Source organism: Diadema setosum, chromosome 1, assembly GCF_964275005.1.
Source record: "Diadema setosum chromosome 1, eeDiaSeto1, whole genome shotgun sequence".
NCBI lineage: Eukaryota > Metazoa > Echinodermata > Echinoidea > Diadematoida > Diadematidae > Diadema > Diadema setosum.
In genome coordinates, this window is record NC_092685.1 from 32,042,614 (window position 1) to 32,060,492 (window position 17,879).

At 37.8% G+C, this 17,879-nt stretch overlaps 1 protein-coding gene across 1 annotated transcript in view; it reads left to right on the forward strand.

The window, feature by feature from the left end:
- LOC140229804 (kinesin-like protein KIF16B) overlaps positions 1-17,879 on the forward strand; it is an 89,397-nt gene that overhangs the window by 25,271 nt on the left and 46,247 nt on the right. The window contains exons 5-15 of the mRNA XM_072310039.1: positions 1,252-1,284; positions 1,708-1,763; positions 4,158-4,261; positions 4,858-4,927; positions 5,541-5,613; positions 6,305-6,372; positions 8,501-8,601; positions 11,340-11,474; positions 14,090-14,187; positions 14,691-14,762; positions 16,174-16,236. Coding sequence (XP_072166140.1) covers positions 1,252-1,284; positions 1,708-1,763; positions 4,158-4,261; positions 4,858-4,927; positions 5,541-5,613; positions 6,305-6,372; positions 8,501-8,601; positions 11,340-11,474; positions 14,090-14,187; positions 14,691-14,762; positions 16,174-16,236 — 873 coding nt within the window. The remainder of the gene's footprint in view (positions 1-1,251; positions 1,285-1,707; positions 1,764-4,157; positions 4,262-4,857; positions 4,928-5,540; positions 5,614-6,304; positions 6,373-8,500; positions 8,602-11,339; positions 11,475-14,089; positions 14,188-14,690; positions 14,763-16,173; positions 16,237-17,879) is intronic.

Below are 17,879 nucleotides of genomic sequence, written 5' to 3' on the forward strand. Positions count from 1 at the left end.
CTGGATCAGAGCAGTGATATGAATTTAACTGCCAGAACTAATAATTTGTTTTGAAGCCCATTTCTAACTTTTCTGGAACCTTTTTTTCCCCCTGGGTCCATTCACAACTTTTAGCAAACATTTGCCAACAGACATACATGCAAACATTCAAAAAGACAGACAGACAAGTACAGTAGAAATGTGTCAGTGAAAAGAAGAACCTTCTTGGTCAAGTTGATGAACTGATGATGACGCTGCTCAACCCTTTATGTAGGTAGAAGGAGGTTTTGCAAGGAGTGTCATTCATGTCGTGTTCTCCCTCTGGTGTCAAGGAAAAGTAATGCTAAATACATGTAGGTATTAAACTCTGGAGTGAGTTTGGGTTATGAATGCGATCATGGTTGCTGAGCATTGGGGTCTGATGCTGTTTCTGTGTCAATGTAAAATGTTCTCTTGGAAGAAAGCTGTCTCCATGTCATATATCTCATCGCGAGGGAAGATGTTTTGTTTTCTGGACAAAAGAGGGTTGTCTCTCATACTTCTTACCACGTTGCCACCAGACTGATGAATGCATGGTGCCAGAAGAGACGTGGTCGGATGATGCACCGGGGGAAATAAGATTCTGTTTTTACTCTAATGACTAGTGATGAATTACCCATGCATCAACTCTGCGTCCAGTCATATCAATGACCGCCCTCTGCATACGAGATGAATGCAGAAACGAAATGAAGTTGACTTCATTAGTTAGGTGCTTGTTCTCTGCATTCAGGATTGGGGCAGGAATGGTGTAGTGTTGACTGCATTAGGCAGGTGACTCACGTTTTCAATTTTGCTTCATTTGCGATGTTACTGACACACCTGACCCATGTATAAATTTTCTGCATGTGCACTTTGCAAGCTGTGTGCAGTGCCATCTAAAATGATATATTTCCAAATGAAATGATGGTATGGGATATCTGCCTTTTATATATGAAATATATTAGCTTAAATTATTATGAATGTTTTTGTTATTACTGTTGTTGTTGTTATTATTATTATTATTATCATTGGTAGTAGAAACTACTACTTCCATCCATGTCATCATCATTGCCATCTTCATCATTGTCGTCATCATTATTATGAAACACATGACATTCATGATGCTACCATTTCTTTCAAGGTGGTTTGTCATCACATTATCCATTTAGTAATGATGTTCACAGTAGAAGAACTTGGTGTCTGTGCTAATTCTTTTTTTTTTTTCTTTCTTTCTTGTTCTTCTTCATTGTGCAGGAGGGCCCAGGCCTGATCCCAAGAATATGTGAGGTGAGTTTCAAAGTCTGGAGGAAAAGCAGGGATCCTCCCTGACTAACCTACTCCTGTTTTCTTGTTCCTGACATGTCTTGTCTTAAAAGAATTGTTTGTACTGGATTTTCATTGCAATTAATTTTCTTCAGTCATATTTGAGATGATTGAACTTAAGAATATATGTGTGATGTTTTCTAGCTGTACAGTATGTATGTGGAATTTGAAAATTTGTCCCATAGAAGTTTTTAGTCCTGGTATGATTTCAGGTTTATGATTAATGTTGAGTTGATTGAATGTTTCAAGGATTATGTATGATTGCTTTTTAAAGTTGTTGTTCATTTGGCATCATATATGTCTCTTGTCAGATCTGGTGTTCAGATTTGAAACTCTGCTCTTTCCTACTAATCTTTACATTTTTACCCCTCCCTAAATGAATTGCAGGGTCTGTTTGCCAGAATCAAGTCAGACGACGATGTGTCATACAGAACAGAAGTCAGGTAGGCTCGGAGACAAATTGTTTCAAATCCCTCAAATATGAAAACCACAAGACAGTGAGAGGGGGAGAAAAAGGGATGAGAAAGTAAAGGGAGAGAGTGGGGTGAATGAGGGAGAGAAGAATAGCAAGTCAGAGAAAAATGGGCAAAAATTGAGGGAGAATGATGGAAGACAGAGGGAAAGAAGAAGAGGAGATCAAGACAGATAGGGAGAGATAGAGAGAGAGAGAGAGAGAGGTGAGGGAGGGAGGGAGAGAAGAACGGTAAGAAGGAGACCAGTAGAGAGAAGGGAGGAGAAAGGAAGAGAGATACATGAGGGAGATGATTAGAGAGGGAGAAATATACTGTAAAGGGGGGAGAGAAGAGTGAGAGAATAGTGCCGTTCTCATTGCAAAAATTTCAAAATTTGGGTCACCATCACAGTCATATCTTTTTGATTCAGCATTTTCACTGTAAAAAGATTTTAAAACTTTTTGAGTTGCGATTATTTGCGAAGAGCTGACCCGTGCATGTTATGAATGGTATACTTTCTTGTCTATGTCACAGTGCTAAGTCAGTAGTCAGTATGCCACAGTCAGTAAGAATAGCAAGGAGCGATGAGCACATCGCATTGCGGAATATAAAATTTTGACATTTTTTGTGGTTGCTGTTCTCACTGCACATTTTTGTATTTTTTTGCAGCAAAAAAAAAAAAAAAAAAATCATACAAAGTATTACATTCTGGATCGTGATGCAAATCTCGCAAAATAATGCGTTATTTCTGTTCTCACTGTTAAAAATTGCAGAATTTGTGTCGCAATCCTTATCATGTCCAGAAATAATGTGCCATTTTGAATGCAATGAGAATGGTAAATGATACAGATCGACAGAAGGAAGAAGAAAGGAGGAGATGGGGAGGGAGGGAGAGAAATGGATAGGCATAGAGATAGATAGGCAGACAGGGGAAAAAAGGAGGGGAGGAAAGTTAGAGAGGGAGAGAGATATGATGAGAGAAGGGAAGAGGGTGAGAAGGGGACAGAAGCAAGTAGTCATAGACTCCCAATGGAAACAGTGATACAAACTGAGCCTGGCTGTGAGCCATGTCTGATTCAGTCTTAACCACAGAAACAAGGCATGGGAGGGGAAGTGGGAGGGAGTATAATGCACAGATGATTGACATAAGAATAGATATTACATGTATCCACCAGAAATTAACATACCCACCATTCAGTCAACTACAAAGATTTAGTACTTGCTTAATGCTGTAATCTTCTGTGTAGGGATAAAACGTTTTACAGTATGTGTCTCCAGCTACCAAGCAGCTAGATTGTGTGAAAATATCTTTGTTGAGAGGCATGTAAAAGAAACGAATAAATTAATCTTTGAAGCTTATAATAGTGTTATGAATTCAGTTGAAGAGAACAAATCCTCTTGATGCTTTGGTCCCATCTATTTATCATGATGTTGTCTTTGCTGTGAAATTCATCCCTCCCCACTTCTGTCTTCCAAAAAATGAACATTGCTATTGTTAGGGCACACTCATAAGACCTTGTAGGTGTATATTTAGTGCCTGTGCAATGTTGTTAGTACCCTACATCGTGGGGAGTGTCAAGGGGAAGTGTGACGCACTGTGTACGCAAACAAGGAACAACTGGCCAACCATGTACACAGGGCCAGACATATTTGCTGTCATAGAGTACAATAGACCAATTCATACTGTTTTTATTGGCTCAGAAGTGTGTGCCAGAATCATTGTTCTCACCATTTGCAAGAGAAATATTCTGAAAAGCAATGTTTGCATCATAATTTTGACATGAACTGTACTCTTTTATGATAATTTTATGATGCAAAACTCCCATTTATAAGCATAACTAGAATATGTGTGTTTGTTTGTTTTTTTCTCTTTGGTGGGGGGCAAAACATTAGTGTGTAGTAAAAATATGCATAACATTTCAACAATCATCTAATTATATGAAATTGAGATTGTACATCTTGTGTGTATATTTGCTGCTGTAGTTTCATCTTTCATCTTCAGTCTGATTATGATATACGTACAATCATTGCACTGCAAGGATATTAAGGTTGTCCACATATCCATACTTGTTTATGTATACAAATAGCTACATTATGTCATGTGGCTCTTCTGCACAAAGAAGTGGGAGGAAATGAATTATAGGAAGTGTTTTCAATATTCAGTAACAAAAAGTCCAGCTAAACAGAGAGTTTGACTCTGCAAGTTTCATGGTGCAACTTGTCACCGATGGTTAGAATGGCAAGAAGCATGGAATGATTGCCATGTGATTGCAATAACCCTTTGCAAAAGATGTACCTGTAAATGTCATGAATTGTGGATGTATATATTCAAGACATGTCTGCATAAAATCAGGGATCTATGTTTTTTTTGTGTTCGTTTTGCAGCTACCTTGAGATCTACTGCGAGCGTGTACGAGACTTGCTGAAGACAAGACGAGAGCACACACTTAGAGTGAGGGAACATCCAAGAGATGGACCCTACGTGCAAGGCAAGTTCCACCGCAATGTCACCTAGAAAGCTCACTTAAGAGTAGTCCAGGTCTACTGTCATTACCCCTTTGAAAGATGATCAGTTTGTTTGTTTGTTTTTTCAATGATGCCTACTGGCACTCTGAATGTCTTTGGAAGCACCATGAATATGACTTTTACATCATAAAATCCTGTTCCCTGTTTACTTGTTGCTGTATGAGCTGTGGTTTTCACGAGGGTTTAATTTTCGCTTATTTCGTGAATTACTCGTGGACGGCAAATTTAACAACATGCGAAAATATTGTCATATGCCAGGCTAATAGTGCACTTACGATAAGCCCCAGTATCAAATTACAAAAATGTATGTGACTTCCCCATTTGCGAAAATATCTGTACACGAAAATAACATCTTATGCAGTACGTGATCAAAACTTTGTTGAATCATAAAGATTAGACAGGGAAACATACGACATTTAATCCATGGTTTTGAAGGTGTATTTAATGGATCACATGTTCAATTCTATGTTAATATTTGTGGATACACAATGTGTGCACTAGTCAGGAATTACCAGTTTGGTGTAAAATGCATTTGTTCTTTATTTCTTTCTGTCAACAGATCTGTCCAAACACCTTGTATCAGACTACTATGATGTCAAGTCACTTATGGATAAAGGAAATATACAGCGGTAAATTTTGAAAGTGTAAATGAAAAGTCTATCCAGCACGCATACGATCGTGAAATGTAGACATTCTTCAGTGTGAAAACTCGGTTTGCAGTTGTTGTACATTAATCTGATGTGACTAAATCATGGGTCTTTCCAACCCAGTGAATCACCTGCTCAACCAGCACACATAATTGTGTATGGGACTATTCAAAATAGCAATGAGCAACTTTAGAGCACCCAATGACTCAATCAATCTTACAAGCAATACTGTGTTACACAATCAAGTCACAACTGTATTTTTGCCATAAGCTAAGTACTAATCACTGATGTCTTAAACACAAAGTGCAGCATGAACAAGTACGTTTATTTACATCGTAGCTATAGCAGCTATGGCAATAACCTGCCCAGGGTGCATCACACAGTAGCGCTACCTCATGCAAAACATTGGCTATTGTAAGAAGCTATATGGTGTGAGTGAATTAAAGTTTTGATAGAATAAAATCGTACTCATGCAGGGCTATTTCTTTTTTATCGCCAATACGTGAATGCAGCTTGTAGGTTGCTGCAGCCTCATCGGCAGCAAGCAGTTTGCCTGAGAGATATACTTATAGTCTTTGTGTAATTGTTTTCTCAGGACAACTGCTTCCACCAACATGAATGATACCAGTAGCAGATCCCATGCAATCTTCACAATCACCTTCACTCAAGTAAGTGGAAGTTACGCAAGTTCTGAAACTTGTGATTCCCTTTCTATTACCTTTCATGCATTTTTGTTTTTGGTCTGTTTATTTGATGTATTTATGTATGTTTTTATTATTTTGATTTATTTTATTTATTGTCATTTTATTACATTCATTTTATTTAATCTTATCTATTTATTTGCTCATATATTCAATTCTAAGACTGAAGAATTTTGTGATAAATTTCTCATTTGAATGTGAGAATTATTCTTTGTAAATTTCAATGTTGATGTTAGAAATGTACAAATTTATCCAAGAGGAGACTAATTAGAATTTAGTCATTTTGTAGTGTTTGTGTTGTCCATATCAAACTTTTTTTGTTGTATAGTAATTTTTTGTCACCTTAGCACACTACCCCACTTTTCTCTGTTAGCAGAGATAAGAGAATCAAAGTCTTCCAGCATTTGTTGTTTTGAGTTCATTTTTCTATTTGCCTAGATTTTGTCCATTACTTTAAATGTCCAATTTGTCTCATAGTGACAAGTTTGTTTTCGTATCAGTATCAGCGGTCAATCATTTGTATAAAATGCACAGAATGTTGGCAAATCACATAGTTCGAACTATCAATGCTCTGTCATCTCACAAGATCTTACCAAAAGCACACTGCAATTAGGCATGACATCATTTCACCACACTGTTTATTTTGTCTCCTCTTCAGGCCAAATACATTGCCGATATGCCAAGTGAGACAGTTAGTAAAATCAACCTTGTCGACTTAGCTGGCAGGTGAGTTCATTGAAGAGAAATATGATGACAGCAGATTGAAAGTGGGAAACCGAAACTGCTTAGGTCGAGAGGAAGCTATTAGAAGAGAGAGAGTCCATGGAATTCAACACCCGCCCCCCCCCCCCCATACCAAAACAGTCTCATGCAATAGCAACAACATTTTATGGACAGTGATTCCATGAGCATTAAAAGACAAGTTCACCTTAATATACAGTTCAGCCAGCGATCAAGTTCCCCCTAGATCGCGATCACGGGCGATCAGTGATCGCATACGCGATATGTCGCAATTAATTGATTGTATGCCGAATTGCATACAATCAATGATCGCATATGCGATCACTGATCGCCCGTGATCGCGATCTAGGGGGAACTTGATCGCTGGCTGAACTGTACATGTGAATTGAATACATACTGTATATGCTGTTATTTTCGCGTACAGATATTTTCGGGAATGGAGATGTCATAGACATTTTTGCAAGATGTAGTTTTCGTGAATTGACACCAATGCTAACGTAAATGCACTATTAGCCTAGCGTAAGGAGACATTTTCGTGTGCTGTTAAATTTGCAATCTCATTGTGATTTGCGAAATTCGTGAAAATTAAACCCTCGCGAAAATAACAGCTTATACAGTGAGTGAAGGTTTGAGGAAAATCAGACTATCTGTTCAAAAGTTATGCATTTTTGAAGTTTCAGTGCTGGATGAGAAGTCTACTGTAGCTTGTGATGTCTTATGAACGATATGAAGGAAATATAAAGAAATTCAACATATTTTCACTTTTTTTTTTCATAAGAAAAGAGCACTTGACTTGCCTCTTTCAGAAGGTGGGGGGGGGGGGAATAATATCACCTTTAACATATGACAGTAACAGGTCAAGGGAATGTGAACTTTTTGCAAAAAATTTAATTTTGTGGAATTCTCTTCATATTTTCCCAATATTGTTCTACGCATGCAACATCATGAACTTATAGGAGTCTTCTTATCCAGCAATGACTGTGCAGAAATGTTAAAAATTCATAACTTTTGAACGGATTGTCACATTTTCCTCAAACTTTCATTGATGTGTTCTACCAATATTGCTGCATTCACTCAATCCTCATGTATATGAAGGTGAACTCGTCTTTTAAAGGGAAAATCACTCTTGTTGAATCCTATTTGCACTGTGCTTTTCATGGCTTTATTTTGTCCATGACAGTACGAGTAGATGTGAACTAAATTGGGAAAGCTAAAATAGGACTGTGATTATGACAAAGTAACACATGTCTTACTGACTATTTAATCAGTGACAGTTTGTATCCACCGTTTTGCTCTTGAGTCTTTGTTCTTGAATCATTGTACTCGAGTCCTTGTACATGAGTCATTTCACTCCAGTCTTTGTTCTCGAGTCTTAGCTCTTGAGTCCTATCTCTTGAGTCCTAGCTCTTGAGTCCTAGCTCTTGAGTCCTAGCTCTTGAGTCTTAGCTTTTGAGTCTTAGCTCTTGAGTCTTAGCTCTTGAGTCTTAGCTTTCAAGTCCTAGTTCTTGCATTTTAGCTATTGAGTCTTAGTTCGTGAGTCCTAGCTCTTGAGTCTTTGCTCTTGAGAGTTCTATTTTTTGCATTTGGTTAATTTCATTTTGTTTTTGTTTTGCTTTCTAATTCAGTCCTGCTGCTATTTGTTAATTGATTATGAACTGAAAGTGCAACTATTTTCATTAAAGAATGGAAACCTTGTTTGATGCTGATGAAGCTGTGTGTGGTGAAGCAAATGACTTAAGTCAAATCATAGCACTATTTTTTACACATTTGTTAATCATCAGTAGAATTTTGCAATTAATATTCAACAAAATGTGTGTCACCCATCACCTTGTGTAACCGCCAAAAGTCAAACTGTAATTTCAACATTGTCAAATTTCTGAATTCCTGTGGTTTCCAGTAAATCATGATATGTCCCACTTTATTTCCAAAAACTTCCCTGAAGGAGGTAATTTAGCCTGTCAGCAGATAAGCATTATGTTTCAGAAAGTGACTGTGACATTCAAATGCAGTCTGGCCTGTAGGACATTGCATTTACCTAAACGTTCAGACAGGAGAAGTTCAAGATTGGAAACTTAATTTTCGGATAAATTTTGGCCCCTTTATTTTGTTACAGTGAGCGTGCCAATGCTACAGGTGCTACCGGAGAGAGGTTAAAAGAGGGCGCCAACATTAACAAGTCACTGGTTACCCTTGGCAACGTAATCTCGGCCCTTGGTAAGTCATGTTTGGCCTACTGTCCAGTTCATCAGACATTTCTGCGTTGAATGAAATAAGAACTTTTAATACTGGTGCTGTTAGATACTGACATTAGTGCTTGACATTTACCTGTTGAGGATGAGTACCGAATATACTCTTGCAGGGGTCTATGGGAAATGCGTGTTGTAGCAAAATCAGCCTGTCCTCAATGGGTTAAATTCAGCAGGCCATTGTAATCCTGCTGAAATCTGTACTATTGGGTGATCCATCCTTAAAAAGTGTCTAAATGCATATCCTGTGATTCTGCAGTTGCCATGAGTAGAAAATTCATTGTTTTTGTTTTAAGTTTTACAATTTAAAACTGCATTTTGGCCTGCTGCAGAACCAGCATGGAAAACTAAATGTTAGATATGCCTTCATATGTTGTCTAGAGAGAATAGTTTTGTCATTGTTAAATGTGGATAGAATGCCTCAAAGGTTTGTCAAACTTTATTGTACTATTTTCAAAGATTTTCGTTCATGCTGGAGTGCTTTCATTGCTGATGGAGCTTAGATATCTAGAAACTGACTGTCAGTGGATGGAGATTACTTAATTCCCCCCCCCCCCAATCGATATTATGTTATCATGACCTTTGGGTGGAACTGATGCACATTGTTACACCTGATTGGGCTTGCTAACTTCACAACCAAGTCAAATTTTGATGGATTACTGAATGTGGATGAAAGAGTGTGGCAAATAAAGTGAAGTGCCTGGGCACACAAAGGCTTAAGTTGTTGGCAATCAAAAATACAACATGAAATTTTAGGGAAATACTGATGTATAGATGCCACACATGTGCATGTATTAGTTTTTGTAGTTTTCCCATCATTCTCCAATGGCTGTAACTGTTTCACCACAGGAGGGGCAGCCTCTAAGCTTTGTCTGTGGCTGCTGAGGGTGTTTGGACTTCTGCAATATTTATTCCCCTGCACCACAATATTGCTCACTTGATAAGCTTTTATATGATGGTGCTCAAATCAGATATCGTCAGTCAATAGACATTATTGTGGAATAAGTCTGTTATTGTCCAGGGGAAAAAAAGTATACCCTATATGTATTTGTTGACGTTCCCTGTTTGCTTTGCTCATGGCTGGCAGTCAAAGTCTGGTATGTCCCGTGCTTGTGGTAATGTGCTGTCCAAGCTTGTGGGTGTGTGTTTACCAGATGCGACTTGTACAGTGGCAACAATATTTACTTTTGCGTGATTGTGGTATATGACCCCATCAAACTATATTTTAGTGTCAGAGTCGGTTATTTGACACTCTGGCCATCTTTCAAGGTGCAATAAAGTGTAATATTGCACCGAATGCGAGATTTATAGCTGTATGAGCACCTCTACCACAGTATGGAAAAGGAGCAAATAGTGTACTTTTTTCCTTGAGAGTTCACTCTTACTCATTTATGATCGTCTCATATTTGTAACTTTTTCTTGTTGATATTTTTAGATGCATTCTGTCTTTTACTTACCAGTCATGTTTCTTGATCATATTTTTAATTGAAGATTAGATATATTGTTTGTGCCTTTTAAAAAGATATAATGTAATAAAATGAAAAGTAGGCATATTCTTCGACCTTGTAATAACTTAAGAAAATATTATGTCATTTACTGGGTTGCTAGCCCTTTCAGTAAAAGATTAATTTTCAGAGGGGTTCATGTATAAAAAGCAATGATGTACAATGTAAAATAACAAATGTAAATTACATGTTTGAATAACTATGAACAACAAAGCAACACAAAATCTACAATACTAAACATTATGTATACATGGTGTATATGGGTTGACTGCATAAGCATGGAAAGTATCCTGGGATGTCTTGAAATTTTAAGCCATTCTTCCATGTTTGTATTCTCAAGCAATTCTATTCTCATTTCGATATATATTGTACAATGTATTGTTTAAATTTTTCGATACCCGATACCGCTTCTATTACAGTATTTTGCTGTGGACAGAATCATGAAGGCAAATGAGATGGGGTAGATGAAAATGGGCCATATCTTTATGTTACTATACATTTACACCATGGTACATTGTATGGAATTCATTGAACAGTGGGTCAAAGGTTCTGCAGACTCTTATCTTTCTTAAAGGTACATATATATATATATATATCAAAGAGAAATAATTCCTATGGCCAAGGGCATCATAGGGTATATTTTGTGAACCAGCAACCCTGAAAGGGATCATATAGCTTTGGTTGATACCCAACATCAAGTTTCTAACATATTTTGGTGAGATAATGAGAAACTACTTATGAAATATGAAAGATCATATAATTCTAAGAGGAATTCAATGTTTATTTGATGAAAATTGGTTTTGAAATCCACGGCTGAGATGTCCAAAACAGAGTAATCTTAATAAAAGGTGGGACTTACCTTTTATTATGATCGCTTTATTTTACTTTGTTTTTGAATGTCTCGGCCATTCTTACACCGATTTTCATTAAATAAACTTTGTATTCCTCTTAAAGTATGCTGTGCACCGTTTCTTAAGTGGTTTCTTGGTAGGTATCTCACAAAAAGTTGAAAGCCCACTCCTCATCCCCACCAATCCCTTTAACTTGGGCATTCCTGTACCATCCCTTTAACTTGGGCATTCCTCTGTCTTTTGTTGTCAAACCAACATTCTTCTGGTGCCATCCTCTGTTGTGGCTGTGGCTTACCATTTTCTGTGCAAACCTGTAAATTGGTGTCCACTCTATCTCTTCTCTCCACCAGCCGATGCCTCCAATACAGTGACTAGTCCAGGGGGGAACCGGAAGAAGTCTCTTTTCATTCCTTACCGGGACTCGGTCCTAACCTGGCTGCTGAAGGATAGCCTAGGTGGAAACTCCAAGACTATCATGGTAGCAAGTAAGTATTACACCTTTGTATTAAACTCAATTACAAGTAATGTAGTATTAACAAGAGTTGAAGTACTGGTAGTAGTAGTAGTACTTGTAGTACTAGTAGAAGTAGTTGTAGTAGTAGTAGTAGTGAAGATGAAGTTGTAGTTGAAGTAGCAGCAGTGCACATTCAATAGTTGTAGTGCTAGTACTAGTACTAATAGTTGTTGTAGTAGCAGTAGTAAAAGTAATAGTACCACTTGGTAGTCATAGTAGTAGTAGATGTAGTGAAAGTAGTAATAGTAGTGATAATAGCATAGTATTAGCAGTGACATACTATTACTATTACTATTACTAACACTGTTAACACAGCAACAACAACTACTGCTACTACAAATACTACTACTACGACTATTACTATTACTCCTATTACTACTACTGCTGCTACTACTACCACTACTATTATTGCACTACTACTACTACTACACTACTACTTTTACTGTTACTGTACTAATAATACTAATACTACTTCTGCTACTTCTGCACTACAGTAGTGACTGTTACCTCTAATTCTATGACCTTCATTACTACTACCTATGCCCTTGCTGCTTCTTTTATGGGTACTGAATCAATTATTCCTTTTTCTAGTTCTCTTTACCCACAATTTATAGTGGTGCACTTGAGATTACATCACTAATTGGAAGTAGTTGAAATGTCATGCATTCTTAATTCATGGTTCATCAAGAATTGTCTTGATGGAGGATTTATACGATGTGTGGTATACAGGGTGGTTTGCAGTCAAAAGATTAGGCGTGTGTGTTTTATATCTTCAGGGAATCCAATTCTCCCGCTTTTGGCAGGAGATCTCCCATTTTGAGACCATTTTCTCAAAATCTCCCACTCTCTTGATCTCCCACTCACTCTCTTAATTAATTTTGCTATGTTCAAAATTAAGGCTAAGATAGCAGCAGAGAACATCTACAATCTTAGAGCTTCCAGGACCCGCTTTAGGGTCCTGGAACCCTTGCTGCAAGGGATGTCACACTTTATGCTTGTGATGTGCACTATGCTGGCACAAAATGTAGTGTGCGCATAATCATGCAATCAAGAATCTCCAGTTTTCTAAGGGGCCCAGGCAGGATTTCCTGTTTAAGAGGTGCTTGAGGTTGGAGTTTCTGTTTCTTTCTTTCTTTTTTTTTTTGGGGGGGGGGGAGGGGGCAGAACATGAAGTTATGTTGAAACTAGACAGAAAACCCACATGAATGAAAACTAAGTCCTTGTTGTGCCAGGTGACTCCTAGACATTTTGTGTTTTGTGACACTTGCTCTGAGGGAGAAGATGATTAAGTGATGAAGTTGTGTAGAACACAGCAGATGTGTTTCCTGTACTAAACACTCATCATTCTTGTCTTTTTTTTTTGGGGGGGGGAGGGGGCATTTTTGTATCTTGATAACATGAGATCTTTTTGGGCAGTAGACACCATGGTGACCTCTTAGTCATCAAGAATTTTGGCTCACTCAATGGTTTTTTTCAGTTATCAAAGGTCAGTGCAGCCACGGGCCTCAGAGCAGGTGGCTCTTTGAAATTTTGTGGTGCTAATTTTCTGATTACTCAAACTTTTACTTATTTGTAGGTCAGGTAATACATCTCTTTAGGTCTATCATACTTCTATACTGACATAGCTAAATCTATATGATCTATTAATCTCTCTAGATGTATCTGTCTTTCATTCTTTCACATCTTGTAGTTGATTGATAAGAGATAAATAGGTAGATTTAAATATGAATATATTGATTAGGTACATGATTGATTGATCGATCAATCAGTTGATCCCTTGATTAATTGGCTAATTGATTGATTGGTTGATTGATTGGTTGGTTGGTTGGTTTATTGATTGATTGATTGATTGATTGATTCCCTAGGGTACCCTATGATGCAAAGCTGGTTAGTTCTTCAATTTTAATGTTTAATCAAATATTTTCAGAAGTGCTAAATACCATGGTCTTGTCTGAGAAGATGTGGCAAGGCTTTGCCAAGAATAAACTATTTGCCATCTAGCCCAGTTTTGAGTCTAGTGACTTTCATAATCCCTTCATGTAGAATCCCAGTTTATTACTGAGTGGCTGTAACCTACAACAAAGTCAAATTGACCTAAGACCGATATGTAATGTTGGAATATATTTCTACTTTGTAAAGGACTTCCCATTGTCCTTCTTTCAGAAACCTGGGGGCTGTTTCACCAAGCTCTAAAATCCATCCGAAGTTCAATTGAACTCATCTTAGGGATAAGTTTGGGATCAAGTGACCCTCAGGAGTTTGAAACTGTTTGAAGTCATTTGGGAACAATATCTTGACTACGCCCTGCCACATTCTAGAATACATCATGAATGTCTGTGTATCCTTCTCAACTACATCTGATCTGAATCTGTCCCAACTTTGGGTTCTTCATTCGGCACAATTTAGATCTCATTCTAGTGAAACAGGGCACTGGACAGCTTCTTCCATCTCTCTTCTGTCCCCTTTTGAATAAACCATAGATTGTATTTGTCAGTTTTTCTGCAGCTTTAACTCTTTCTTCCCATATTGCTTTTTTGTATGCTAAAGCTCACCTTGGCTCTCTCTGCCTTTTCTCTCTTCCTGCAGCTATCTCCCCTGCAGATGTCAACTATGGGGAGACACTGAGCACACTGCGGTATGCCAACCGTGCCAAGAATATTATCAACAAACCAACCATCAATGAGGTATGCTTGTCCATTTATGTGGATGAAGAAAATGAAAGTATGTTTGTGGCTTTTGTTGGGCTGAACTGAGAACCTTCAATATAAATCAAATCACTCAAAGCTATTTTGTCATGTATGTTGTTGCCTGTGTCCTGGTATAATGATACACAATGACGCACATAATGAGTCTGACATCTTTAACCTGTGTCTAGTGACCATTTCTTCAGATTTAAACCATGGTTTTAACTGCCTCTCAGCTTATGATGTCTTTGACTAGCTTCAGGTTACCCTCACCCTGAAATTGTGGTTTTGGTTTAAACCATGATTTCAGCCCTTTGCTTCAGCAGACATGGATTATGGTAAAAACCTTCACAGTAAAAAAGAAAAAATCTGGACCACCATTTCAAATGTAGAAACTGGTCATCAGAGTTAAGATTTGCAACCAGCCGGACTAACGTGGGCTGTTGTAAATGACTTGTAACTTCATTAGCTTCATCGAGAGTGATTAATTCTTTTCCCCTTAGGATCCCAACGTCAGGCTGATCAGAGAGCTTAGAGCAGAGATCGCCAGACTCAAGAGGAGGCTTGGAACGTCTGTAAGTATTTACATCACCCATATGAAATATGATATTGACAGGAATGTTCTCTGTGAGATTAGGATCAGTAGCTGTCATTCTTAGACCTTTTTGTGATAGCCTCACCACTCTCCCAAGTACAACTTCAATTTAAGAAAGATATATTTTTCCCCAAAAAAGTACATTTTAAAAACACTTTGAAGAAAAATATCTAAATGTACACATTCTTATTAGGAGGACGTTTTGCTTTCAGAAGGGTATCCATATATTTCTGATGGCCTGGGAAAATGATAAAACCAACCTCAATTTAGTTCATAGCAGCATTTAACTTTCCAACAGTCTCTACTAGTTGAATAGATTTCTAAGATAACAAATTGTGAGAATTTGTTCTAGCTTTCTTAATATATGCAAATTTAAGTGTCAAAGTAATTTTGTGTATAGACAAGGCAGTTTCATTCTGTTTTATCTAATCAATTTTCATGGAGAATCCTTGACTAGTTGATGATGACTCCCAAATGTTGATTTGAAGTTTGTCATGTTAATGAACAGAAAGAGGATAAGTACAGCATTTTCCTTTCCGAATACTGCTTTGTCATTCCATTTCTGATACACCTTGTGCTTGGCTCGTCCTCCCTTCCCCCACCCCACCCCCACCTTTCCCCTCCTTCCCCTTTCATTAACACCTTAGCACCCCTATGCTGCTTTCATATAGAGGCCAAAACATTTCCAGTGATAGTGAACCCTCGTAGCCTCCCCCCCCCCCCCCCCAGGACCCATCTGCATAGATTTAAGCACTGTGCAATTTCTGCTCAGGATTTCATTTTTTCTTTTTTCTTTTTCAAGCAAACGTTTGGCAGTTTTTGAATGCCAGAAGGCACCATGATGTTCATGTTCATTTTAGGGTTGAGGTTTCTATATTGACCTTATGGAGAGCTGCATATGTCTTCATATGAAAGTGATCTGAGAAGTTTTTCAAATTTCTTGGTCCCTTTTTGTTCCAATAACAGTATGTACTACATTTTTTAAAAATGTTTTTTTGATAGAAGTTCGTGGCTATCAAGTTGTACATTTTCAAGTTCAGATGAGTGGTTACTTAAATATCACAGCCGTTTGTTCCTTTTAATATCCGCCATGAATTTACATACTATCCAGATCATACTGACCCATGTTTAACAGTGTTTGTGTTTTGAGATATAATGGTGCTTATCACATCTCTATATGGTGAGTTGTCAATCGCTTTCAACACATGCAACCCAAGTCCACAATCGCAGGTTTTATCTGCCAACAAGATGACATGCTGCCCATGCCATCTGCAAAGTTAAACATGAAGATGGCATCTTGTTTGATGTTAGTAACAACATCTTGTCTTAAGATTAAAGAATTAACTTAACAATAAATCAAATGTTTCCCTTTTCCCCCACTCACTCCGAAGGACTTTGACGATCTCCAGATTGGTAGTAATATGAAGGACAAATTGCATGAGAATGAAGAAAGAGTGAGTAAATCACCAAACATTTTGCACGGGTGTTAACTGGTAGTCCTACGACAAATGTGTCTCTTGATCTGTATGTCTGTCTGTGCGTGACCTGATGTTTATCCTTGTGCTCTTGTGGATGTGGCATATTACTGCATAATTTGTCTTCAGTGGTAACTGCAGTTAACAGAGGGACATTGCTGCAATGCAGATATGCTCATAATTTAGAAAGCACCATTGAATTAACTCTCTTTCACCCAGTGATTCTTGGCACAGTCTTGAGTATGCTATCTCATCTATCCTGTAATGCAATGTGTTGAAACTGCTTTCTCATATCACAATGCATGGAACACTACTGACTCATTTATTTTATCTTCTTCCCACTTTGTCTATTTTTTATTTTATTTTATCTTATTTCATTTTTTTTACTGCTTCATTGCCTTTTTCTAATTTTTTTTTTTTTTTTTTTTTTTTTTGTTCAAGGGGGTACATTCAGGGTCTGACATCTGTATTGGCAGAACAACCTTTGAATTTCAGAGTATGTTGAATCTGATAATCATTTAGATTTGCAGAAAAGCTGCAGTGGTTATTGCTCTTTGTTTCATTTTTACAACTTTTATGCTAGATAAGGCAGCATTTTGTCTCATGTTTTGATATCTTTTTCTTTTTTTTTTTATTCTGGTGAATTGTGATGCTATGTGGACTGTCACACTAATGTCTTGGTCATTATTTCATCGGCACATACACACCGTCATACACACTAGGGGTGCAAGATATCTCTCTTCCACTTCATGGCACACACATGCAATACACACATTTTTTTTTTCCCCTTTCAAATAATATTTATTCACTTCCAGTCAAATAATACACATCAATTCACTTTGGTATTACTGTACAGCATACATGTCTATATGCACATATGAGTAGTATAGCGAGGTGCCCGCACCTCGTCAGGGGCCCGAATACCGTCACCCCGCTTAAAATTGTTTTAAGCGCACTAAACAAAAATTTATGCCCGGGACTGTGTTCAGTAAGCTTGAAACTTGGCAGGGCTACCACAACCAAGCAAACTGTGGTGAAAACCGAACGATTTTTCGCGAAAATCTGAAATTTAATCGGAATACGTGTTATAAGTATCACAACTGTCCCCGCACGCATCTTTTACGTGTATGTCTATGGGAGCATCACGGTCACCCGCACACGTCTTTTACGTGCTTTGTCTATGGGAGCGCGGGTGACGAGTTGCGGGCCCCCTTCCTTAGCGCGCAACTTTTTCGCATCGTTCGCGTTTGACGACGATAGCAGCAAATTTTCGATATCGATCAGTGAAATTGTGGTTCCATTGGAATTTTCAGCATTTTTCCTGTATGTGAGTTGGATTTCAAAGAATTTCAGTGGCGAAATGTGATTCAAATATGCGCAAACATTAACTATGACGAGGTGCGGGTCACCCAAGTATACTGTGGATGCTGAATATTTTCATAGGGTATTACTATCATTAATTTTGTGCGTTAAAAAAAAAAAAATTAAAATAGAAGAATTGATAAAATATTGCCCTCCAGTGTAGAGTGTGAGCACTAAGTGTGAGAGTAACAGTACAAGTTGTAGGTACAAACATGCAACATTGGCAGAAGACAGCAGTTAACTCAGAGACCTTGCTTACT